The sequence below is a fragment of the Melanerpes formicivorus genome, unplaced genomic scaffold (genome assembly GCF_026170545.1).
Source record: "Melanerpes formicivorus ecotype bairdi unplaced genomic scaffold, bMelFor1.0.p_v2 SCAF_8, whole genome shotgun sequence".
Taxonomy (NCBI): Eukaryota; Metazoa; Chordata; class Aves; order Piciformes; family Picidae; genus Melanerpes; species Melanerpes formicivorus.
Window position 1 is genome coordinate 12,847,890 of NW_027142360.1, and position 27,766 is coordinate 12,875,655.

General features: G+C 39.0%; 1 protein-coding gene across 7 annotated transcripts in view; it reads right to left on the reverse strand.

The window, feature by feature from the left end:
• DGKI (diacylglycerol kinase iota) overlaps positions 1–27,766 on the reverse strand; it is a 207,621-nt gene that overhangs the window by 65,516 nt on the left and 114,339 nt on the right. For 4 of the 7 annotated variants that reach the window (XM_068142168.1, XM_068142174.1, XM_068142169.1 and 1 more), the window contains 6 exons: positions 25,344–25,399; positions 24,426–24,488; positions 24,130–24,203; positions 22,535–22,646; positions 19,706–19,905; positions 5,029–5,129 (listed from right to left, as the gene is read on the reverse strand). In XM_068142168.1, the coding sequence (XP_067998269.1) occupies positions 5,029–5,129; positions 19,706–19,905; positions 22,535–22,646; positions 24,130–24,203; positions 24,426–24,488; positions 25,344–25,399 (606 nt within the window). Of the gene's footprint in view, positions 1–5,028; positions 5,130–14,279; positions 14,343–19,705; positions 19,906–22,534; positions 22,647–24,129; positions 24,204–24,425; positions 24,489–25,343; positions 25,400–27,766 lie in introns of all 7 variants that reach the window. The other 3 variants (XM_068142173.1, XM_068142171.1, XM_068142170.1) reach the window with 1 other exon arrangement.

The following is a 27,766-nucleotide window of genomic DNA, read 5'->3' on the forward strand; positions in this document are numbered from 1 at the left end:
TGAATACCTGATAAAAACTCCTATGATGACCCCAAAACCCTCAGATAACCCACAGAAATCAAAGGCAAGGACACACATTATAGACATCTGGTTAGAGAGAGAGACAAGAATTCTAGGTTAACATCACATACTGTTACTACTACCTCCCACTTCCCACACACACACAAAGCAAACACACTGCAGAGAAGGATTGTTAGATAACAAAGAGTTCAAGTGTTATACATATGGAACTAAACTTTCTTCAAAATTGTACCTATTGTGCCATTTTTTCCCAAGAAGTGATAAGAAATAGCTGTCTCTGTAAAAGACCATGTGGGAGACCCAGAGCTGTTACAAAGCTGAGAGCTATTTCTGATACTGCCATTATTACAGTTGGGTACAGTTAGGGGCTGGAAGGGACCCCTGAAAAATCATCTAGTCCAACCCCCTGCCGGAGCAGGAACACCTAGAGTAGGTCACAATTGTCTGTGTATGTATTATCCACTTTGTTCCCTAACTATGCTGCAGGTGGAGAAACATTTGAGCTGCTTTCATCTGATCTAACTCCAGTTCAGAATCAGGAAGTCTTATCCGTAATGTACTGCAGAGAGTGAATTTCCTAGTTCAGGTAAATACCATTTCACAGAGCAGCCTCCCTGACCTATTTCACCTCAGGATGATCTTGCAGCCTAATTTCACAATATTTTGTGTTATCCATACTTTGCCATTATCCCATTTCATTGCTTTCCAAGATCATAGAGAGTTTACCTTATATAAACTCAAAACATGGCTGCACAAGGTTACTCAAGGAACTCAAGAGATGATAAACTAAGAAATGCAGTGATTGAGAAATCATAAGGCATTGAGTAAACTAAGATTGCTCTCCATGGCTGGGGCATACAAAGCCACAGGTTAAGGGTCATAAGAACTGATGTTCTATTTAAAAACAAACAAACAAAAAAACCCCACACCACAAACATGAAAACCAACAGTGCAGTTACTGCTGATGGTGAGCTATTTCACCACTCCATTGTCATGGTGCAAATCTACTACAGTGCTGCCAGGACAGTCTAATAAGGGTCAAAGACCACTTGATCAGTAACAAGTTTATAGTTGGTGTGCTTGCTGTTGATTTTTAGGTTGCTTGAGTAGTAGTAGTTTTTGCATTTTACATTACCAGGAATTTGAGAAACATTAGAAAGGGGAAAACAGGGCATCAAACAGAAACATGTTCTTATTTAAAAAAACCACACCACAATTGTTCCCCACAATGCTGCCTTGGATCCCACTTTCATAGAACAACAGGAAGTAAGAAAGAGTGCACAGAAGATGTGCATACAAGAGAGACAAAATTAAATTCTGTCCACCTGAAAGCACTGATGCAACTTATTTACAATAGGTTTTGTTATGGCCGTGTAATGTAATATTGGACACAAGGTGGTGAAGCTGGTGACTAGGGTGACAAGTGTATGTATAGAAAGGTATTACAGAAGATGACTACATTTGCAGTGAAGAATATTACAGCATAACTAAAATGTCAACATACAGTCCGTTCTTAAAGTAGTGCATGGAGCATTCCCCCCTCCTCACTGAAGAATCATTAAGCACCCTCTGTACCATCATCCATCATCCCACAGACAATATTGAGACACCGACAGAATAAAAAATGAAGGAGAAAAGAATGAGCATGGGGAGGGAAGGAAGGGACAATTCATAAACAGCATCTCGGTTAAATGTCAGCTGCAGTGACAAGAGAAGTAGAATGCAACAGAAAGAATGGGTGAAGAACAGTCATGCCCTTCAGAGGAAAAAATGACATGCTTTAATTGCTCAGGGTACTTGCAAAATGAGGTGTCCACCTCCAGCAGAGTGAAGATTAATCTTCATGGAACAGTTTGTGTAATGAGTTGTTATATGTCAGGAAGTGTAATTTTAGGTGAAGTAGCTCATAGAATCAAATCAGGATTTCAAGCAAACAAGGGGAGTGAAATGTATTTACTGTTATTTAAAATGATTCAGATTATTACAATGAGTTTACAAAAGTCTATTACGGAGACATGTAACAGGCAAAACCCATAACAGCCTCTTCACTGTTTTTCCTTCAGCAGTAACTCATTTTTCACTGTCTTATTTTTCCTTTTCAGATTTCTGTGAGATTCTGGTTTGGTTTTCAAAATAGTTGGGGAAGTAGAATTGTTTTTAATCTTTGTGGCTAGGGAATAGCTATTAAGTATATTATTCTGCAATTAAGTTGCTGGTATTCAGTCAAAGCCTGGACAGATACATAAACGGAGTTTTCTGCAAGCATCCAGTGAGACACACATGAACCTGAGAGCTGCAGCCACGCTGAAGGATGTTAACCCCACCTGCATGTTCAGGCCTTGTACAAACAAGGCCCAGTACAAGTGCTCTTGTATTTACTAGTGCACAAGTCTTATCTGCATTTAATTCAGATTGAAGAATTTTTACCTCTTCACCTGCCACGGAAATTTATTTATTACCACTCTCCATCCCCTCCCAGTCACTCTCTTTTAACCAAAGAATCAGTTGGCCACTCACAGCACTTCCCTCCTCCCCCTTTAGCCAGGTAACTTTTACTGGCAATTCTCCATGAAATTATTTGCTGATGAGGACATACAGCATGTTTATTTCATGTAAGTATGTAGCATGTGACAAGCCAGACAGGAACACATAGACCTGTCATGAGAAAAATATGTACAATATATGCAATTATTTATGTCAGAAACAGAATTTAAATGGCTATCTACTCTTCTTCAAAGGGAAAACTATGTGATTTTCCAGCTTTTTTCCCCCTCATAAAAACTTATGAGTAGCAAAACCAAATGAGTTATGTAGTACTCTAACGTAACCATGTAGCTCAATGGCTGGATATGCCTCAGTTTCCAGGAGAGATGCAAGAATTTTGCAGTAAGTCACAGGAAAAAAATTATGTGAGGTCTATGCTCAGTGACCTGCAGGGATTTTCCATCTTTTACTTCACAAATTTCAAGAAGCTGGCTAGAATATTTAAAACAGTTTGGTTTTGGTTTCTGAGTGTTTGGAGAGTACTTCTCTTCCCATACATAATTTTCTTCACTTGTAATCAGCATCACCCAGAGTCCTAAACTGAAGAGCAGCCTCCCGAAAAATAAAGGCTGGACAATTCCTATAGGAGATGCTTAAGCTCTGTCCACAGAAGTAGGCTGATGATCATCAGTGTATGCTGTAAGTTATATGTCCTTACACAGGACATTTCTAATGACTGCAAAGGGTAAGGTGAGATATCTTTTGGTGGTGGGAATATATCTGGTTTTCCATATTTTAATGTAAAAGCATTCATGCACAAGCATTACCAAAACAGCTAAAGAAGGACAGATAGGAAAAAGAAATGAATGAAAAATGTCTGGGGACAATACTTCAGTCCTGCTATGTTATATTACAAAGATGGCCACACAGCAACTCGAAACAGACATGGTCTGCAAATGCCCCAAATCAATCATTCTAACTCTCAAAGGACAAAAATCTGTTTTGAAAGAAAACCTCTTATGTATACATCCAGCAAGTGATCAGATGCACATGAAATCTAAAACCATATCTCAGAGGTTCTAGATCATTCTGTGGCATTTTAAAATAAGTTATCACTATGGTTTTTTGCAGGTAACAAATAACATAAATACACATCTACAACTGCAGTTACAGTATAAAGAGTTGTATATTTCATGTCAGAAGATGCAAAAGGCTCTTAGAGACTACATAATATATGCTGAATGTACATACATAAAATTTATCCATTGTGAGGGTGGATGAGGATAGCTCTCCTCAAGTATGAAATCACAGGAAGCACCATCTAATGAACCAATTGTTTCTGTGGGTGCAGTAGGGCCTGAAGTCTACTCAAAGTCAAATTCTCAGTTTAAAACTTGAAGAAAAATCTTCTCCAGTGAGCCATAATCCTCATCCTTTAAAATTCAGTCCAGTGATGAAAGTTTTGATTGCATTTATGAACAAAAACAGCTAACAGAAACTTCAGAAAAGGCTGTTAAGAACTCTATTCAAATTTAAGCTATTTCAGTTCTTTTGTTGGAAGGAGAGCTGCTAAACTAGGAGAATAAGGAGTGGGACTAGAGGAGAGTGAAACAGTTTAACTATCTTCCAACAGTAAGATAAGCAAAGCAATTAAAAGGATTGTCATTCTTTAATTACCAGAGCACTATCTATTACAGAGGGAGCTAAAGCTTTGTTGCACAACAAACATTCATGCTTGTAATTTAATATGAATAATGAGCCAGATGCATGAACAAAACTATTAAATTGTTATCACAAGCAGCTTTGTCCCTCATTGATTAATGACTCCATGTGGCACCAAGGAAAGGAACTCCATTTTTAAGTGTGGATTGTCATCATTAATGTTGCCAAAGCAACCGGTGTCTGGTTTTGACTTACCACTGAACATGGCAATTAACCATTACATGAGGAAACAAAACAGTAATTATTCTCTTATGTGGAAAACAGAGGGTTGCTAAAGAATAAGGGACTGGGGAAGCAAAATTTGTTTCCCAAGAGAAATGCACCTGTGCATAAATCACATTCAGGGTCAGAACATATTCTCAATATGAAATTTATCACGGGCCCCAATTCAGTTTAAAATCTGATGCTAAACATAAAATCTGGAATAATTTCATACACTAGTAGAAACCCATTAGAACAAACAAATACATGAATAAATGAAACAGGTGTGAAAAGCACCTATTTTACAGCAAATAATATCAACTAGCAGAAGGTACAGTAAGCAAGGAAAGATGTGAATTCTCTACATATGCTCTTTATAGGCAGAATATGTCTGTGCATATGCACAGCTAGATAAACACAAATTCCATATAACATCCAAATGTATGCTTGACCCTGTGTTTATGGTTTTGGTGGTGGTTTGGGTTTGGTGGTTTGTGGGTGTTGGTGGTTTTTTTTTTGAGGTGTTTGGGTTGGATTTTTCCTTAGTTTATACAGAATATTCTACCAAAAGCATCTACAACCTGGTTTCTTCCAACTTACAAGCTTCACGGAGTTTTTCCTTGTCATAATGTAGTCCCTCATATTCTTGCAAATTAATCCTGTTCACTCTGATCCGCAGGCGATCTGGGATGGAATGAGGACTGAAAAGAAAAGAGGGAAGCTTCTTAGACAAAATGTTCCACATAAGAGCAAAACAAAAACAGGATATGATTTTAATATTTTGGGGGGGGGGGGGGAAGGGAGGGGAAAGGAAAGAGCCAAAAACAGAAAGCCTCTTCAAAAATGTCAGCTGCTCACAGCCCCATCAATATATTAAAAATTGTAACTACCCACTGCACAACAATATAGGCATCACACCTGAAATGATAGGCAAGATCAAGAATCTCTTTTGCTGGCTGTGTGGTCTGGAATTGAAAAGGTTTTCTGAGTTTTGTAGTCTCTATATAGCTGCCCCTCCCCTCTGCAGTTTGCCTTTTTGTACATCATTAGGGCCCTACCACAGCTAGCAGGTCTGCCAGGCTGTGATTCAAGACACTGATACTTTCTTGGGAAGTCTCTCAGGATAACCAATCCTTTGCCCTTGAAAATACCCACCCTCATTCCTGCAGGATCCTTATTCATAATCTCTGTTCTGAGAAATGGGGCACAGAATTGTGGCTACAGAATTAGATTACCAAAGTAGAGAGTCTAACATGGACAACCCAGGAGGACTTCCAAAAGCAAGCAGCAGTATAAGAATATAATTTCTACAGATCTGAGCCAACTTTAGATACCTCAACTCTCTACATACTGGGTGCCTATCTGTATATTTAAGTGTCATTAAAAGCTTTGTTTTGATTTCATGCTGGCTTCCACCTTACCATAACCTGTTACTTGATTTTGTAAGTTTAGCTGAAAGCTAAGTAAATGAACTTGGCCACATTTGCTTTTTTCACTTTTAAAGAAAGGTAGATAACTTGAGTATTATAATGCAGAAAGTGAATGTCTGTCCTATAGGAACTGGCTCCTGGGTAAGTTAATAGTACATTCTTCATTCTGTGCTTCCACCAAAAGGTTATTTTCTCTGTTCTAAGCTAATTAGTAACAGAATGTTGCCAGTGGTACTATTGCCTAAGACACGTTCCTCCTTTTAAATGTAAAAGGCTGTACACTGTTATAAATGCTTCTTTCTTTGCCTCAACTTTAGGTATTTGTCCTACAGCATTTGTACTGTTAGTGCAGGACAAGCCACATCTCACAACTGTAAACTTGATTGCTTGTTTCTTTCTTTTTTCTTTTTAAACAAGTGAGCAATTTTCTTTTTGGCTAGAAAATACTGTAGCCAAACTGTAGTTACTGTAGATCTAACAAAGCACAGGGTTTGTAGCTATCTCTTGGTAGAGCCACTAGGACTGTAACTAGCAATTATTTCAGTGTTACCTTACTGCATGCTTTCTCTCTGTTGCTATAAACAGCTCTGGCACATCTGCACAGATGAAAATAAAGATCGAAAATCAAGTTCCAGTTGGGAAAAAAAACCTCTATTTGCACAAGTACTCTTTGCTTTAAAAGTGACAAAAGATACCAAATTGAAGGTGACTCCAAAACTGGAGTGTAAGAAGGAACTGCACTGAAGGAACTCATGTTCTGAATATAAATTTCTATATTAGTGATGAAAATGAACTTAAGATACAGGAAGAATGCTTAACAGTGGTAGCAAGACTGACAGAAGCATACAGGCAACCCTATGTTTCCCTGTGCTGACTGACCAGGACTATTGTGTCAAAGCACACCAAGATATCAATAAATTGCCCATATTCAAGATTAGCTTTTGCAGTTTGATAGCTGCCACCTGGGATGGTAATTTCAAAGACAGCTTCAGGAAGAGGTAACTCAGGTGCCACTATGTTGCCCTAAACAACAGTAATCTCCAACTGCAGGCTCCAAGGCTGGTTTAGCAACCCAGAGAAGATGGGTGTCTGCAAATAAATGGAGGGGAAAGGTGCACAGTGGAACAAGAACATAATCTCACAGCCTCTGACACTGTTTTCTCTTTCTTTTCTTTTTCAAACAAGTTTAAAAGTCACATAGCTGACTGTGAAATTAACATGATCTAAGGGACTATGTGTTCCCTTCCTACTTCTTTAAACTGCAAGTTTCAAAAATTAGAATCGTGGGAGACTTTGGGTTTAGGCAAGAAAAAAAAAAAGAAAAAGAAAATATTTAAGTCAGAACATGGTAATTTAATTGCATAGTCTTTGAGGAGAGAAGAGAAATGATTCACTGCATGTACTATGATTCAGGAAAATGACAGATCGACAGCTCTGAAAAGTGAAGCTTTTTATGCACTAGTGCAACATGGGCAGAAGCTGCGGTGCTTTTACCATAATCTTCTGCCAGCACATTATGAGGAGGGTAGCTCAGCCTTCCAGCTGAACAGTTTGCAACTTGGGGAACGTTGTCAGGTGTCAGTGAGGAACTGCTTATGAATTACCTCTACTTCTTTGAACTCAGCTAGAAGGAAAAGGCACAGGAAGGCTGCAGAATTCAGCTATTTATTTCTGTTGTAACATTCAAACATGCTACAAAAACAGCCACCCTCGCTATGTGCTGAATTAAGCCAAGTATATATATACACAACCCAAAAGAGCTGTCTCAAACTGTTGCTTCTCCTAAAACCAAATCAAATCTGTGCTATTCTGTGGAAATCTTTGAGGAACCCAAGAAGAACTACATAAAAACTATCCTTTCCAATCCCCAGTTCAAAATAACCGGTTGGTCAAAGCCTGATGCTTCTGTGCAAGTTACTCAGCCTAGCACATGGGATGCTTGTCCTTCAAGCCAGAGCCACACCATAGCCTCCACCTACATGCTCTTTTCCATTTTTTCCTTGCTACAGAGCTCATCCATGTATGATGTCCAGACCCTCCCATTCCACTCTGTGACCCTCCGCTGCCTTCCAAACTGAAAGAAAATATTTTAGTACAGGAACTTTGCATCTTCCTGAGGAAAACTGCAATTTTAACTCCTAATAGAAGATCACAAACTCCTTTTTCCCCTTGATTTGTCCTTTTAGATCTACCACAGCAGATACCTGAGTGATACCTGTCTTTCAACCACTCCTTGGATCCTATCACTCTTGCTACCCCAGCAACCTACTGGCATCATTCAGCTTAAAAGATTAATCTGTTTAATGTGTTTTTCTAGCTCTGCAGTATCTGTGCAGAACTCACTACAGCTATGAGGTCTTCAATATTTCCCACTCACAATTTCACTCCCTCTCCTTACACACACTCTTGTTCCTTGGTGCATGGCAGGACAAGATCATGCCTGATACAGGAAACTGGAGGACAAGATATGCTCTGTCGTGCCAGGTATGGGAGGGTAATCAGCTACCAAGCACCAGAATTTCCTGTTCTCCTTTTAGTCCCTCCTGTTCACCACCTTTTTATAAAGCCAAAGTACTGCTACTACATAAGCAGGCAGTGTGTGCCAAGCCATACAACTCTGGAGAAACAAAGTTTGGGCTTTTGTCCATTTAAAAAGTTTAGCTATATTATTCATAAAAATGTAACACTGAAAAACACATCTTTCTGTACAAAATAAGTAATTATCAGAAATAGGAATGCTCAGGGGTCCTTTTTACAAGGTAGAGCTTTTATGTACTAGCTAGGTCCAGGCACAGATAATATAACTTAAATGCATATGTACATAATATCTATATATACAGACATACTCAAAAAAACCTCCATTTATTCAGTCATTGAAGTTCAGTGGGTTTATGTTTTACTTGCAAACGCTGTCAGAATGCAGCTGTTGGCTGACATTAATACCTACTCAGTATAGCTTTGGCTCTAAAATTCATTATGTGAACATTCATTCCTTACGCTATCACACTGACAGTTGACACCAGGACTAATTAACTCATTCACTCACAGAACTCATGAGCCCCACACCAAGTATTTTGCACCTGAGAAAATTACTTCCACTATCAAGACGTCTGCAGTCTTCACAGATACTGTATAGTAATCCATAGTATTAGACCAGTTGCATAATTTATCTTGTTCAAGCTCGGCGTATTCAGAAACCACAAAGATTAAGTACTTAAGCATGCCCATATAAAAGCTAATAATAGGGTGATGAATGTCACTGAAAGCAAACATTAGTACAATATCAATAAAAAATGATGCTTCTTAACACTCTATAAAACAACTTGCTCAGCTGTAAGGAGAGGAAGAAAAAGAACTTTCCAGTTAGAGCAGCATGCAGTTTATAAGTATATTCAGGGAGATTGCTTCACCACAATTCAACCTAAAATATTTTAATTTCTTACCCCTATTATTCTTCAAAATGGTATATTACATAGTCATTGAAAAGTAATCTAAAGGTACAGATGAATGACTTCCATTACCTCCTAAAGCATCTAATTAACAACCTCATTCCCCAAACACACCAATCCACAGAATTAAATCCTAAAGGTCATATACCCCATGGGACCATAAATAGTGATTGAAGTCAGCTGAAACATTCTGTTCACTCATGTTCATTAGCTATAAAGGTATCATTTAAACACAAACCTAAAGATCAATCTTCTCAAATCAGGAGCATAGATAGGCTAGTTACAGTATTTAGTTTTAACTGATGAACCAGAATTGCACATTCAGAGCATTATTAAGCAATCAGAGCATTATTAAGCAACAATCCAAATGAGACTTGCATATTTTTCAGTTAGAACAAACTATGAAAGATTCTACAGAAATATTAGGAGGTCCTCTCAAAATTTTTCCACTCACATAAAAAATGATATTCAATTTCAGTAACAAAGGATTCTTTTCTTCCCCTTTTTAGCTGCTAAGTGGCTGAACAGTACAAGGAAAATGCATTACTTATTATCAGAGAAAATGCATGTGGCTTTTCCACATGAATGCAGGCAATTATATTTCTCCTGCCAGGGCAGGATGAGGAAGCTGGGGTTGTTTAGCCCAGAGAAGGGAAGGCTCCAGGGAGGCCTAATACTAGCCTTCCAGTACCTGAAAGGGGTCTACAAGAAGACCTGTAGTGATAGGATGAGTGGCAATGGTTTGAAATTAGAGAAGACTAGATTTAGATTGGATGTCAGAAACAAGTTCTTTATCATGAGGATGGTGAAACACTGGAACAGATTTCCCAGGGAGGTAATTCAGGCACCATCCTTGGTGATATTCAAGGTCAGGCTCAACAAGGCTCTGAGCAAGCTGATCTAGTGGAAGATGGCCCTGCTCACTGCAAGGGGTTTGGACTAGATGGCCTTTGGAAGGCCTTTCCAACCCAAAGCATTCTATGATTTTATGATTACTCAGTTATTGAATAATTCCCATTGTAAGGAAAAGGGCAGGCTTTCTGGAAATTTGTAAAACTTCTAGAAATTCATTAATGTAAATAAGTAATTTTATTTTTATGATTTTAAAATCTAGTGTTCTGTGAGAAGTTATCTATCTCACGGTACTATAGGTTACACAGCAGAATCAGAACCACTCTTTTTACAGTGGTAAGTCTTCAACAACCAGCATCATGCTAGATAAACTGTTTATAGGGTGAAGTGATTTTTAACACTACCCATCAATCTGCTTACCAAAAAATGTATGCCTTTTTATTTTTACCCTTCTATGCCTCAGCTATTGCATTTTGGGTATTTTAGAAATGTTATTATCAACACTTCCACCACCCCACGAAAAACCTAAAACATAACAAAGTCTATAACTACAGGGGTTTGACAGGTTAAAAAAGAGAGAGAGAAGATGAGAAGAGCTTCCTTATTTTTATTATTTCTTTTTTTAAAATATCTTTAATTCCATCATTTGTGGTCCAAGTCCAGACACACCTATTCTGAGGTTACCAGCAGAATGTGATCTACTTCTATTCACCAAGAAAACACACTCAGCGTTTTGTGAAGCTGACACTTCCTCCTCTCACCTCTATTAATCATCCCATGACAGGTGAGAGGATGCCAGCCAGCTCACTTGGAGCACAGCTGGATTCGTAAGAAACAGGCTCCTGCCTCCAGTCACTCAGGAAAGAAAACAGGCAGAGCAAACCAGGTTCTGCCCAAGCCTGGCACTGCTGCACAGCAACCTGATAACATTTCTGCCTGGTGGCCATGCCACCAGGTTGGTTCAGCTGGGAAGACAGACTTAAAATTATACATGCTCTAGCCCCTGTATCAATTATTTATGAGCCCTCTGAACCACTTCTTATACCTTGTGTCCACAGAGAATGGATAAAAATAATAACTAGTCCAACAGCTCTACAGAATCCAGTGACAAATGTCTGACAGAGCTTTCACAATACAGCCCACACCTGACTACACATACAGATCTTCATATGATTCAGTAAATGGAAAAGGAAAGCTTCCACTTCACTTCCCATGTAAAAAATGAACTTTAGGGGAAAAGAAACAAACAAAACCCAAATACACACAACCACACTCCTCTGGGACATGTTTGCAACGATGGATTAATGAATTAACTTTGTCATGGAAAAGAAATAAACAGGAAAAATCATCTAAAAGTTCCAACTGAAAAAAAAAAATAAAAGAACAAAACAAACACCCAGAACACCACACCACCAAACACAAACCAGCAACAATCAGAGGAGAAAAATAAACTTATCTTACTTTTGAGATCACACTGGCAAAGCTTGGAAATGATGCATGAAGAAAGTGTAATTTTGACAGCATTTATCTCCTTAAAACATAAAAACTGCCACAATACAATACAATCATCCAGTCTCTTCTGATGGACAAACTTCAGTGCTTCACAAAAGTCCACTGCTGTTTTAAGGCAAAGCTCTTGCTAAGCTCTTTACCTAAAAAAAATACCCCTAAAAATATTAGCGCCACATTTTATTTTTTTCCTTCCATTTGGTGAGTGTTACACAGATAAGCCAGGTTAACCCAACTGTACTAAACCCTTTTTCACTTATAGAATAGAATAAACTGGGTTGGAAAAGACCTTTGAGATCAAGTCCAACCTATCATCCAACACTAATCAACTAAACCATGACACCAAGTGCTCCATCCAGACTCTTCTTAAACACCTCCAGTGATGGTGACTCCACCACCTCCCTGGGCAGCTCATTCCAATGGCCAACTATTTCACACTTGCTTTAGTAAGTGCTTGAGTGTTTTGTTTATAAAGGCTATGCAGACACACACTCAAACACCTGACAAAGTGCCAGGTAGAATCCTGGGCTTCGCTGTCAGACTCCTTCCCCATGCTAGCTGTAGCTCTCTCAAACTTTATACTTCCAAACGTGGCAGATTCTCCAATACTTTCTCTCTTACACATTGTCTTCTACTGTTCTTAATTAGACTCTTCTCCTATAGACAACACCTATAGTCCCCCTAAGAAAGCTGATTCTCTTTTGCATTTGCATCTCTAAAAGCAAAATTTATTTCCTGTTGCTCCCTTGCTATTCAGAGATGTTTTATATGCATACTCTGCTGCAACAATTACTCTGTAAACTCTATGAAAAAAAAGAGCCAACTACTTACCAATAAAGTGGTAAGTGTGTATTCATTTATGTGGCTTTTGTAATAAAAAGAAATAATCATAGCATATGCACAATGTTTACTGTGCTTGTAAAAGAATGGTAGGAGCTATGCAAGTCCATGATGTTTTATTTTTCAAATTTTAATTATTCTGTAGGATTCCTTTGCATCAGTCACACAATATTCTCACATGTGTATCCTTCTCATCTCTGAACAGCCAGCTGGAAGGAAAACACAAGTCTTCAGCTTCCTTTTAAGAGCCTCAATTAAAAATACAACATTTATATTTGCTTATGCACCTTGTATAAGCACTTAAAATGGATAACACTGTAGAATTGTGGTTGTACTGCTTCTGCAACAAAGACCATATGTGACTGCTAACTGTGGCTGTCCCAAATTCCCATGAATATCCTGAATGCAGAAAACCTGAAATTTATCTAAGGCAGGCTCTACCCATTGCTAAAAAAAAGGAGCACTTGAATTTCAGAGTCATCATAATCCATATCAAATTTCCCTAATATCTCATGTGTTCCTGTTTTAATTTATTAGACATATTAATAGGCAGCCCTGATGCAGCAGCATGTTTAATCTATTTTTACAGATTTTTAAGATACAGAACATCTTTGACTCACAAATTAGTTTGGAGCTCTGTTCCTGCCTTATCCTGACATCTGATATTGAGTGGGACATTCAAATGAACTGTATCAAAACTTGGAGGTCATTTTCTAAGGGATATGCCTCAACTTGGAAACAATACCCATTCTCCCAGATACACAGCTTAATGTTCTGTTTAAGCAATAAGGCTTATCTCAACTTTTTTTTCTACAAGCTCGCTTAGATACTGAATTGGTGAGATAAGTTGGTTTATTAATTTCTGCTCCACAGCAGTGTACAGCGAATACGACCCAGGTATAAGGCACACTGATTTGTAAATCTTTCCTTGCTTGCAAAATAACAATGAGGAACATGCAGCTTTTGGAAATGTCATAGAATCACGAAAGTTTGACGTTGGAAGAGATCTCTGGAGGCCATCAGCTGCATACACTGCTCAAAGAGGGCCACCTAGAGCAGGTTGCCAAGAACAACGTCTAGGCAGCTTTTGAGTATCACTAAGATGGAGATTCCACAATCTCTCTTGACAACTTGTGCCAATGCTCAGTCATTGTTAGAGCAAAGCATTTTTCCTGATCATCAGAGAGAACCTCCTGTGGTTTATGTTGTGTCCATTACTTAATTGGACACTGCTGAAGAGAGTCTGTCCGTGTTGTTTTTGTATCCTTCCTTGAGATACCTATAGGCATTGATGAAATCCAGGCTAAATAGTCCCAGTACTCTCAGCCTCTCCTCATACAAGGGAGTCACCTTAATGATCTTTGTCACCCTTTACTGGACACTCTCAATGTCACTTCACACTGGAGAGCCTAGAACTGGATCCAGTACTCCAGATAGCAACTCACCAATGCTTAGCAGAGGGTAAGGATCACTTTCTTCTATGACTGGCACTTAACTTCAGACCTGCCTGTTGCTTTGGCTTTGTCTGGCAAGCTGGACTCTTTGCTGAACCTGGTGACCATCACCAGACACACCTGCTCACCTTACTTGGGTGCTGTGGAACCATGCCTTTGCTGATGAGGCCACTGCCCTGCACCTGCCATGTTGCCACCTGAGCTCCTGTATCCCAGTTGTCACTGGATTTTACTGCATTGTCTGCTGGCTGAATGACACACATGGTAGCAGCAAAACACTATGGCTCTATTTAAGTAGAAAAAAGCCAGATACTCACACAGTGAAGGAATCAGGGGGAGCTGAGACTCTCCTCAGGTCAGCAGACTGCACTTTATGGATACTATTGGCAGCAGGAAATGAGTGGCCAGGAGAAAGGCAGCACACAGTGTGGACAGACAAGGAAAAAGACAGAGGAGAGAGTGGAAGAAAGAAAGAGAAAGACATACAACATTTAAACAGAAACAAAAGGAATGTGTCACATAAAAGTTGAATGAAGAAACATGCCAAGCTCCAAGTTCACAAGGGCAACAGAAGTCATGCAAATGGAGAAAAATCACTGTTACATGGCACACAAGAGCTTTCTAAAGACACAGTGGCAAGGACCAATGACAAGCTAGGCATTTGGCTATATAAGGAAGACGAGGAGCCTCAGGATTTTTTTCACAGGCACTGAAAAATTTCAAGGACTCTGAAAGCAGGTCCACAAATGCAAACAGACATCCACGCCAAGACCTGAATGTATAGAATTGTCTCCAAAGATAAAACAAGTTCAAGATAAAACAAATACATTAAAACCAAATTTTAAGAAAAAAAAAATACTCTTACTGGAGACTTTGAATCCACAGTGACAAATTGTTGTCCCCATTCTTCAGTTATGTACCTTAGGGAAACATGCGTTTTATATACAGTGACTCATACTCAAATGGTCCTTTTGTTTCTCTCAAGTATATGGAATATGATTTATGTACAAGCTCTTCCCTCTTCCTCCTTTTCCATTATGCAGGACATTCTTCTTTAACCCAAACTAAAAGCCAGTGAGAGCAGTGAAACCTCTTCTGAGGTTTAGAAAGTGACCATTAACTGAAAATTACTGAGCAGCATACTAGTTTCTAATCAGTAAATGACTCCTGGAAAAACTGAACCGCAGCTTCTCTTCTTATTCGACATGTATTTTGCTCATGGCTTGACCACAGTAAACCAAGCTATACATTGTCTCTTTGACATGTTACTATGATCAAGAGTGGAGAACTTAGCAAGTCAGTCTTATTTAGGAAGGAGAGCAAGCACATAATTCAGTCTTTCTCAGAAAATCAGAGTCTGCTGACCTTGCTGCACAAACAGAAAAGCCATGAAGGAAAAAGAAATGCACCTTCTGTTTCCCTTCAGCCCACACTTATCTGGTCTTGTTTCCATTCATAACCAGATATGAACAACATCACCTTATTCTGTATATTCCTTGGACTTAAAAAGTTGCTTCTGGCTTGAAAGACTTGATTGGATTGTTATTTATCTCCATTGCAGAACAGTGAACAGTAGGATGAGGAGAAATTTATACCTGCCTTTTACATTCAGACAGCCTCCAGTAGAAACAAGTACTGCACTGTAACTATTCACCAAATTTCCTGTGTTACACTGCAGGTCAAAATGCTGACGCTATCAGAAGAGTACAAACCATGAAAAGCACTCATATAATCTGTATGTTGCAGGAAAATGGCAAAAATTTACAAAAGGAAATACTAAAAAATAAATAAATAATCAAAATACAAAAATGAATGCATGATAAACAGCAAAACATAGAGATCACTAGTTGCACCCACTAGTCTATGAATAATTTCAGACAATTAATACACCAAGAACTTTGGTTTTAGTCAATTCAGCAGTAAAAGCTGAAATAGTGAAATAAAAATATTAATTGCCAGTAATTCACCCAGCTATGACAAAATGCAACACATCATATTTACTTCTTCCCTAATAGCTTGTACAACATTTTTCTTTCTGCTGTCAACAGCAAAGGGAGGCTCCTTCTGTTCAGGTAGCCCCACAGAAAAACTAGATTCATTGCTGTTTAATTTGATTCCATGGCCAACTTATTTTATTAAAATTCTAGGAACTTTTACATCTTGAGAAAGGCAAATTGTCCAGTAAAAGGTAAAACACAGACTCTCAACATAAAGGAGTTTCTGCCTTGAAGGTTAGCATAGAGCCATGCAAAGTAGTATGTGCTACTATAAGGTGCTGGAAGCGCAGCAGTGGGGAAATGGAGCGTCTACAGGTTTTGGAGAAAAACAGTTGCAACTAGGAAGATGGGCAACTTTTACAGGAGAGAATCATGTTTCCAAAGCCCTCCTGCTTCCAAGTGAGAGAAACATGACACCTCTGTTCTCACTCAGCTATATTACATACAGACTCATCAATTTTAAAACACTATTAACCCCTGGTAAGCCAAGTACATTAAACAAAAAATCACTCTCCTCTCTATATCCTCTCTCCTGAAAACTTCCAGAACAAAGGAGAGCACACAAAAAACCCAGAAACATAGTGTTTGTTTCAATTTAAGTATTTCCTGCTTATGACACTGGACAAGCTAAGAGTCCAAAGAGCATTCCTAGTACTCTCCTTACCTAGGAATAACACTTAAGCCAATAATAATAGCAACTTTACATCGTCATGCTGGGTGATACTTTTTTCATTACCTTCCTGATAAAGTGCTGAAAGCCATCTGTCTAACAATCAGAGATAGCTCCAAACCCACTTACTTGTCTTACACATCTAACATTCAGATGACTGTCATAAGAGAACAGTCTATTGTATTCAGTCAGAGATAAGACCTTCTGGGAGATTTCAATGGAACAAGACAGTACTTTCCAGATATCAACTTAAGATATGTCGATAAATATATTTAATTGAAAAAATTTCTCTCTTGTGAAATACTGCAAATAAGCATCATCTTGAGTGAACTTCTTACAAAACTAAGTTGCCTTCTGGAGTTTAACCTTTAACATGTCATGTACTTTTTATCATGCCAGGAGATTCAACTCCTCTCTCATTACCCTTCACCGCTTGAGAGCAAAGTACATACTACTCAGTTATATCGAGATCTAAATACATGCACACACCATTTCTGATGAGTGAAGCTGAGATTAGAATTCCTCACAGATTACGTGTATTCTCCCAAAACACAGGTCTGCAGCCAAAAGACTCAGCCAAATCAAAGGACTCCAGCAGGAATGTCATCTACCATAGTACATTCCAATCAAGTTAAATAACAAAGATTATCCTCTTGACATCTGGCATATACCACGAACCTGCATTTCCCTACCACAATTTACATTCAGATCTCAAAATCCAAACCTAACCATGTTAATTACCAGATCAACATACTAAGAATTTTATTTTCACATTTGTATTAGCCTCTCTCAGTGTAGAAAAAGATGGCCCAGGATTGCTCTCCACACAATTCTAGCTTTAGCAAATAATTGAGTTGTTGTGGTTGGATGAAATTGGGCATTACTGCCCACAGGCAGGCATCTATTTTTCACTGCTCAGGAGATATGAGTGTACCTTATGTATTTTCCAGGCAAATAAGAATTGCACATTACAGATATGGGCTTCTACTTAAAGCATTAGTCTCAGCAAGAGAACATAGAGTGCTAAACAGAACAGAGGGATGTTGGAAGTAACCAGGGAGATTTTGATTACATAAACAGATTGACGGTCAGCAAATGACAACAAGTTCTCCAGGGTCAGAATCAAAGTTCGAAATGAAGCAGTATTTTCCATTTGATGATACAGTTGGAAGACACAGACAACCTTTAAGATATCTGAAGAGAAAAGGTGTGTCTGACACCTTGTCTGTTCTTTCCAATACTACAAGTTAGTTTAATGAAAGTTATTACACTTCTTCATAAATCTTTTCTCACCACAACAGCTGCAACAGTAAAATCCCCCACCCACCTCCCTGGAAAAAAAATAAAACCTCAGTGCGTGGATGTTTGAATGAGATGTAGGTCCTTTAGCTTGGTATCTTTGTATCAGGGATAGACTGTTTTACTTCATTTTGAGAGCACTGGATGAAAAAACAGCAAAGGTACTTACTGTGTCACTCATTCTAGCAGCAAAACCTTTGTAAGTAGTACAACAATAAGCCCTACAAAATAATCTTATCCAATTATATTTTTGTAGGTCTAAATTTGAATATTTAGAATATTTCTACTAAAATATCTCCACAGTGCTAACAAAGTTTAATCATGAAAAGCAACCTTAGTCCGATCTGTTTCTTCTTCACATGTTCCTAGTTTCTAGTCTTAGCTTTTCACTATTCATCTTTTACAACTCTCATTTCTAATTTGAGTTTTTATACTAGAGAAGGATTCTTTACAAAGTTGAAACAGCCCTTTCTGGACTTTCAGGTCCTTCTCCATCAACAGTGACAGGTAGCAGGCTCCCACAAGTTTAATGAGGCCAAGAGCAGGATCTTACAGCTGGGAACACATAAACCAGGAAAGCAGCTCAGACTGGAAGCCACCTGGTTTTAGAGCAGCACTGTGGAGAGGGAGCTGGGGGTCTTGGTAGACAAAAGGCTCAACATGAGTGAACAGTGTGTTGCACTGGCAAAGAAAGACAACAGGATGCTGAGCTACAATTATAAGGGTATCACAAGCAGGGATATAGATGTCATTCTCCCACTATACTCAGTCCTGGCCACCCACACCTTGAGTACAGTTTTGGTCCCTTCTATACAAGGCGGATGTGGACAGGGTGAAAAAGGTCCAGAGAAGGGCCACAGAATGATAAGAGGACTAGAAGACCTGTCACATGAAGGAAGGCTGAGAGAACTGAGTTTGTTCAGCCTTGAAAAGAGAAGGCTTAGGGAAGACCTCATAACCTTGTACAAGTACATAAAGGGTGGCTCTGATGAGGAGACTCACTTTTTACAAAGGGCCACATGGTAAAGACAAGGGGTAATAGGTGCAAGTTACTACTCAGGAGATCTGAACTGGATGCCAGAAACAAAATTTTCATCATTCTATTAGACATTGGAATAATCTGCCAAGACAGGTGGTGGATTTCCCTACATTAGGCAGTTTCAGGGTCCAGCTTGACAGGGTGCTGGGGCATCTTATTTAAACTATGTTCTTACCCTGAAAGGTTGGACTAGATGATCCTTGAGATCCCTTCCCACCTGGTATTCCATAAATTTATGAACAGAGACTACAACATATCCCAATTCTTGATTATAGCAGCTTGTTGAAGGGTCTCTAATGGAGCTTAAAATGCAGATCAATAAAATTAGGAAAATTAATCAAAATAATTTCTAGCAAAAATGGCACACACATGCAGAACTGTCAGAAGCCAAGATCCTGCAAAAACTCCTCTAAAAACCAAAAGTTGCAATACCTTTCTAAAAACAAGACAGAAGGAAATCCAGAAGATAAAAGAATAAAAGAATATCAGGAAAGTATTTACAATACAGCAGCAAAGGTGTTAAGAAGTTGGGAAATTCTCGTGGGGGGGCGCATTTTTTTGCTACATCATTTGGTTTTGGTTTTGTTTTGGGTTGGTTTCTGGGGTTATTTTTAGGGGGTTGGGGTTTTGTGTGTGTTTTTTAAGTGCACTACAAGTCCATTACATGCAAAATCTATGACTGAATACGCTGCCCCAAGTGGGCCTTCTGCCACCAGAACATGCACATATCCAACTCACTCATTCAGCAAAGGCATAGATGTTCTTCTCTTGCTCTTCTGCACCATGTTGGCTTGGTTCCTTAAGGAGATCCGAATGAGTGAGGGAGCCAGTCGACATGGTTCACCATCCACTTGCATGGGGATAGACTTGTACGTTAAAAGTGTCACCTCACGGCACTGATGCAACCTCTCTCCATGACCACCCACCTGGAGAGCTGCCTGCAAAAGAAAAAAACCAACCAAAAATTAACAAACAGAAAACCACCACAGAAACAAAAACAAACAAAAAAGCAAGCAGGAAAGAGACAAAAAGAACATCTCAGAACAAAAAGTTGAAGCAGCTAACAAATCCAAAATACAGTTTTGCATCCATTACACAGTGTTCCATATGTAAGACATTTTAACAAACCACAATGACAGTATTTTCACTCAAAAAATTACAAAGCAGCACCTAAATTTTCCCAAAGAAAGCGTTGGGCAACATGAACACACCTAACCATATGGACTGTGTGTCTCATTTCCTGGTTTATGTCAAGTATATTGCATGCACACAAAAGTATACTTACAAACACATGCATACACAAATGAATATCTATGTTCATTCTTAAAGGTTTCAATTTGGTTTGTTTGTTATTATTGGCTCTTTAAAACAGCAACTCTCATCAGAGATATCTGTGAGACAGAAAAATTACTTCCCTTTCCTGAACAGAATACAGTCCTTAATGTCAATTAGATAAATTCAAAATCCTCATTATGAGTGCTTACACAGCAACTCAACCTTGAGACTAGACAGGCTGAAAAGAGCTAGCAGAAGGACCATGTTAAAAAACAAAGATCATATTCAAGAATCCATTTCACAAAAATGAAATGAGGGAAATGAGCAGTTCTAGGCAAAACTGTTTGTGCAGAAATGTATTTTTTTGATTACTATGTCATCTATGTGACCATTAGCCCTCATCCATCAGATGCAGAAAGTAAATCCTACATTGACGCTCTAACATAGAGCAGCCTAAAGACAAGTCAAGACCTTAACCTTGTTGTGCGCTCTTAATGCTGCTTCCTATAAAGTACCTCTCTTTCTTGGCCTCAAAGACCACAGACTTGTAGACCTTCAACTCTGAACTAGGCTACCTTTACAGAGAAACAGTAGCTCAATGCGGTCCCAACAGAAGCTGTTGGTAGCTTTTGAGATCACTCTAGCCACAACCAGCAGGAGTGAAGTAATAAAGGTTTATTCCACAGCATCTACTAAACTAACAATTGCTTTATTTTTATACCAAGTCCACTACACCCATTTAAAACAAACAAACAAAAACCCCAGACTGATTTCTAAAGAAATTACTTCTGATTGAGACAATCTTTCTCTTTTGTTTACTTTGAAGATTACCTTTGCCTGAATTTGTATTTGAGTAAAACATCACTGTCGTGGCTATACACCAAAAGTTATATGCACTGAGAGCAGGCCACACAACAAAACAGAGTTTAGTGAATATAGTCTTATCCATGCTATTTTTAGCTTAGTCCACACAAGACACAGCAGCAACAAAGACCAAATAATATGGCTTTCACTATGATCTCTGTTTAGTTGTTCTAGGAAGCCTAGATACTTGCCTTCTGCTGGCCGCGCTAAATTTAAGCTGCAGTACTTTAGGTATACTAATGCTAGTACAGGGATATCCACTAACTCTAACTGCATTTAATAATCCTTTAAAGACATTTTCACTGTGTTTGACCACTGTGATAGTAAGATACTAGGGTATTTACAGTGAGATTTCTTTTACAGTATCTTAGCTTTAAAACCAACGCTGACAGAAAGTGCGCTGACAAGTTGAACTGGCTTTCCTAACAAATGAACATAGAATATTTGTGCTAGAAAAATGACTAAAATTTTCCACAGCTATTACTACATTTTGACATTTTTACACTTTTAGGGGGCAAAAAGTATATAGGCATGTAATTATATGGAATATTTTGTATTTGTTTTCAGTGGCCAGTTTTTAAGGGCAACAAAGCTGGTGAGAGGTCTGGAGCACAAGCCCTGTGAGGAGAGGCTGAGGGAGCTGGGGGTGCTTAGCATGGAGAAGAGGAGGCTCAGGGGAGAACTTATTGCTCTCTACAACTACCTGAAGGGAGGCTGTAGCCAGGTAGGGGTTGGTCTCTTCTCCCAGGCAACCAGCTCCGGAACAAGAGGGCACAGTCTCAAGCTGCACCAGGGGAGGTTTAGGCTGGATGTCAGAAGGAAATTCTTCACAGAAAGAGTGATTGGTCATTGGAATGGACTGCCCAGGGAGGTGGTGGAGTCACCATCACTGGAGGTGTTTAAGAAGAGACCGACTGGTGCACTTGTTGCCATGGTTTAGTTGATTAGATGGTGTTGGGCGATAGGCTGAACTCAATGATCTCAAAGCTATTTTCCAACCTGGTTCATTCTATTCTATTCTAATAAATAAATGCACTTTTATGCCATGGCTTGAAACATACAAAAGCTAAAAAATAAAATCCAGTAGCAATTTTTCTAACCATAGAACATTCCCACAGTACTAACATGTCTGCATGTTGTTCCTACTGTAATAATTTTGCCATTTAACTTGGTAACGCTGCATATGCAAATTAGCCATGTTTTACAGATTACATTTGTATTGTTAAATAACACTTATTGTATTAGAAAACTACAAGTTATTTCCTTCATTTAACAGCAGAGCACATTTTGACCTTAACTGAATGTGTAGACTCATAGTGGGTCTTCAATAGCAAGGACAACTTCACACTCTGTAGCATTGCTCACAGAATACCCCAAGTCTACTAGAACCAAGCATCTGTAGGAATAGTAGCACCTGCAATAACTCACCAGCGAGGCCATGGTGAACCCAATGACTTCAATGTAACCATCATCATGGCGCTGAGGCTCAAAGTCTCTGTGATCTCCAGGGTTTCCCCAGGGCATTGTGCCAGCACAATACCTACAGAAAGAGGTTTGGAGAGCAAGCTTTGAGAAAGCAGTTTTCCCTAATGGGTCCTGACTAGTAGACTGACTATTCACCTGTTTTGCTGTCCATTCCTGGTTCAAATCAGGGACAATTAAAAGTTATGCTGACAAGAACTGGCCAAAAGGGGAAAATCCCTCTCTTGTTTTCAAGCTGGTACAACATCATAATGTATAAATCACTTTCTTTACCAGGTTTCTTTATGAGATGAATATAAGGAAACACCAGGAAATACATAACAGGGCACTTGCTTTGCTTTCTGCAGATGAGCTGCTTAACACCTCTGCTGGGTAGGCTTAGGGCAGCAGCAACTCCAGCTTTGTGGTTCCATTTCCAGTCTACCTGCTGGCTGAGCAGCAGCAATAGCATAAAGACTATAAAACGCTGCACAGCTTGAAGAGGCAGGGAAAAATAAGCAGAAACAGATGTGGCTGTGGCATCTCTCTTTCCTACCATTAAATAATGGATGTAGAAGTGATCTAAGAGTGATAGGAAGGGGAACTTTGGAGAGGTGACAGGAAGTAGAAGGTTGAAGTGAGGGCAATGCACGACTCAAAAGATCAAGTGACTGGGACTGCACATAGAGCAAAGTGGTGGTGGGCTGCCTTAAAGCATTGGCATCCAAAATGGGGTGCCCACAACACATGGAGTGTGCAAGAAAAATCCCAAACTGGCAAGACAGGCAGTCTACAGAAAATATTGTTTGTACTTTCAACAAATAGGAAAACAAACATTAAAATAGCGTTTGTTTCATCTTTATCACATCCTTTCTTAATTTCCATTTTTGTGTGTGTTTTATACTATATGCAGTACATACATTTTGTAATGTGTGCAATATATTAGTAGAGTAGATGTATAGGTTTTATATAATTATACATGTATTGAGGTGATGCTTAAAAAGTTTGTTACTGTTAGGGGTGCACAATAACAAAATTTGGAGACTAGTGTTCTAAAGAATAGAGAAGGTTTAGGAATACAGCTATATTTCTCTTTGGGACACCTTCTAACTTGATAAAAACCAGCACCTATTTCTATGGCTTGGTGTTCCTTCTAGAGAAAACTATTCATCTTTTCCCCCTTCCCCTGCCTCCCTCCCCTGCCTTTTTGACATTCTATTTCTAATTAGTAAAAAGACCAGACATCTGTATCTTTACCATCTTACTTGCAGATTAAGTCCAAAACTTTGGAAAGGATGTTTAAATCATTTCTACTATCTCTGTATCAGGATATTCAAATTTTTAAAGGATGCCTTCCCAGTACCCTGGACTCTTACCATGTTCTGTGCTATGAATTAACAGCATTATTAGCACGTAGCTCTCAAGAAAGCAATACAATGACAATTTATTTCTTGCCCATTCACACAGTCTAGGACAGCTTTTAGTTAGCTTTTTATCTTTTTATTATTATTTTTATTTATTTATTATTGTTTTGTAACTGCAAGCATTTTTCTTGAGCTTACCTGGGTATGTTTAAAAACACTATACACTGGAACTTCAGCTCCTGGATCTTTGGAGTCAGGTCTGTACCATCACACTACAAAGCCAAAGTGACAGAGCACAGAGAAATTGCTGAATGGAGCCACAGACAAGAGAAGTGTTGCTGCTTTGTAACAACTTTCCCAAGACTTTCCTTGGAATGTGTTGCAAATGTCATGCTCAAAACTGAAAAGTAACAGAGCCATTAAACTCTCACCTCACTCTCTCTCCCCATTCCCCCCTCTTCCCACAATACTATAATACAATTTCTTATACTTACCACAACTTTAACATGTTTGGATAAATCTCTTGAGCTTCTTTGCAGAAAGTCTGTAAAGGCTGCCTGCAACAGAAACAAGTGCAGGAATTGTCATCAGTGCTTCCTCTATTCTCTTTTTTCATTTCTTATCCCATCACAGACCTGATTACCTAAATGCCATCCTTGTGCCAAACTTACTCTTCCTTGTTCTGAGGAGATATATTTTTTTTTTCATTTTAAGTTATAATACTTCTCCCCTTGAGATATTAACCTAAGACAATCCATGGACACCCTAGGATTTAAATGTAAATACTTGCTTGAGTATATGTTTCCATATTTTAAGGCACATGGGTATGGTGGGAGCCACTACCCAGAAAGATATGCATTAGCAAATTAGTGTTTCTTTCAATAATGGCATTTCAGAATCAAGTGTTGTCCTTCTAACCTCCTGTACTCAGAAGTGGGTAATTTGATGTGCATATTCACACCTGAAAATTAACCATTCCAAGTAGCTGATCTCTGCCCTCCACTCCCCATGATCCTACATCCAGAACGACTTCTTAAAGCTACAAAGTCAAAACTTGGGGAATCTCTCTAGGAAAGTCAATATCAATATGCTTCCCAATCCTTTCAAGAATCAGACCAGTTTGTTGAGAAGCTTTTGAGCCAGAAGCAGGGGGACCAAGACATGAGCAGTTCTTTGTCCAAAAGAGTAGCATTTCTCTCACCTGCTAAGCTCTGTAAAACAACAGTGCTTTGGGCACTTTCCAACAAGACACGTGTGTGGCGCTGCCAGAAACAGCACACATGCACTGTAAGTTGCCAAAGGAAAAATGAACTAGCATGAGCTCCTGAAGTGAGACAGCAAGGGGGGAGGTACTTAAGAAAACATTTGAACAACTGAGTTAGCATCATTCTGTAAGACAAAGCACAACTCACCCCTGCATAAAACATTTTATTTCTAAATCGGCTGTTGAATTTCTCTGGATTTGCCTCTGTGAAAGGATAAAAAGGAAAAATATAAACACCCTCATAAAACAAGTAGACTCCATTGTACCTTCACATTCCCTGCACACACTGCAGTACTTTTAGCACACATCACTCAGTGAAAATATTAACATAAATGTTTTCCCAGAGTGAGAGTTCACTGTCTGTACCATTAGCTGCTATCAGATTTCAAACACTGTGTTCTTCCCCTTTCCTGTAGATTGAAAATAGATGGAAACAAGACCAAAGAGGTAACAAGAATTCAATCAGCTAATTTAGCACCTCTCAGACTACTCATCTTATGATCCATCAGTACCATTTGTGAGACTTTTTGAGACTGTTTCTGCCAACAAAGAAGAGACCTTTAGGAATTACTAGAAATTTGTGAAACATTAACTCACTCTTTGAAACAGGAGTTAAGCATTAATAAATTGCATTAATAAATTACAGGATGAAACAGAATTTTAAATTCTGAAGTGTTACAAAGAGGTACTGAGGAATAGACATCACTACTCAAATACTCCTGGGGGTGGAGGGGAGGGGAAAGAAAGACCAAAAAAAAGTGGTAACTCTAAAACATATTTAGAGAACTGTTTTATTTTGATTAGACACCAAATGATAGAAATTTTTAAGATCCCAGTAGTAATGCACATCTAACAGTTAATTTTTTCTCACTGTTAAAATAACTGTGAGGGTTTTTTTCCTACCTTGAACTTTTCAGACTTCAACTGCTACATCTTATTATATTTCTCTGTCAGATTAAAGAGCCTTTAGCTATCAGATATCTTCTTCTAGCGTAAATACTTACAGGTAGTGATTAAATCATCTCTTAACCTTATTTCCCATAAGCTAAATGGAGCACCTTTAATCTCCCAATGTAAGGTGTGTTTCCCAGTATACAGGTTATTCTCATTCCTCCTTGGGAATTGTTTTCCTACTCTATGGCATCCAAAGATTTCAGAAGCAGACTTTCTGACACTGTATTCAGTGGCAGTACAACCCCTACTTCTGCTTAGCAATATTCTAGTGAAGAAATCCAACTACCAAGAGAGTCCTGGCTAAAGCATCACATTGGTGCAAACACTTCAGAATTACTTCTTCTCTAATGGCCACTTGGAACAATGTTTCTAGTTCTCTTTAAAGCCACTACATCTCACAGCACAAGGCTCCCATGTTGCAAGAGTGAGCTACTTGTTATTTCCTGTTTGACTGTGTGCTCAGCTACTTTATCCGTTTGTGTGTTCTGAGTCAGCCTGGAATGCAAACCTGGGCCACGTCGTCTTCAAGCAATTAATTTAACTGTATAAGTAAATCCCCACTCATTTACTGAGCTCTCACCTCTTCACAAAAAGTCTCAACATCCTATGCTAAAAAGTGAAGGCTCCTGAAGGCTCAGCACAAGTGCTGCGTGTGATGTTGGATGGCTCTGTGCAGCAGCCACCAGAGCACTGTCTCTTACATGGATCTTATGACAAATGCTGACCAGAAACAAAGCCCCAGTTTTGGACACAAAAGAAATTTTTCTGAGGTCAGAGACTCATCAGTCCCTCAACTGCTCCTACTTCTGATATAGCAGATGAGTATAGAAAGGGAAGAAGGATTCATTCTGCAGTGTGGAATAGAGACTAAAGTGCAGCTTTGATTGTATAAGTGAATCACTGCATATCCAAGGCTCACTCCATCTTCACCATGCTCAAGACATCAAGGGAACAGGAAATGGAACATGTGAGACTGTGTGCATGCAGTGGGGAGGTGTCCTGGCAACGAACAGTCCTGTGGAGCTGAGGGATCAAACAACATGTCGATAGGGATAAAATAAATTTCATCTCCCTTGCTCACCAAAGCATAAGGATACGAAGGGAGGAAACTGGAAAGAGTTACTACCCAGGACACTTCCTGAAGAAGCTGAGCTGAATATGTTAGGCTTAGAGCCAACTCTCAGGGCTCAATCTGATTTGTTACAAAAAAAAAAATGTATAGAGGTTGCCATGGGAAAGGCCACATTCATCTACAGGTTCCTCTGAGACATCACAATCACTGCTTATATTAAATATAACAATAGATCAATCTCTATTGCATAAAGTGTGCTGGTAGGCTGAGAGTTCAAATTAATTTATTTCAGTTTAGCAGAGGAGTGGGGGGCTGTAGATGGGGGGTGATAGGGGGTTGTATTTGCTTGTTTTAGTACTATATGTGATTACAATTGCTCCAGAAAAGCAACTGCATACAACCAATTATCTGAACAGACCAAGTCCTACTGCCATGAAAGCACTTTAATCTTTGCTAGAGTTTCTCTGGATCGTCATCACAGAATCAACCAGGTTGGAAGAGACCTCCAAGATCATCCAGTCCAACCTATCCAAACAACTAGACCA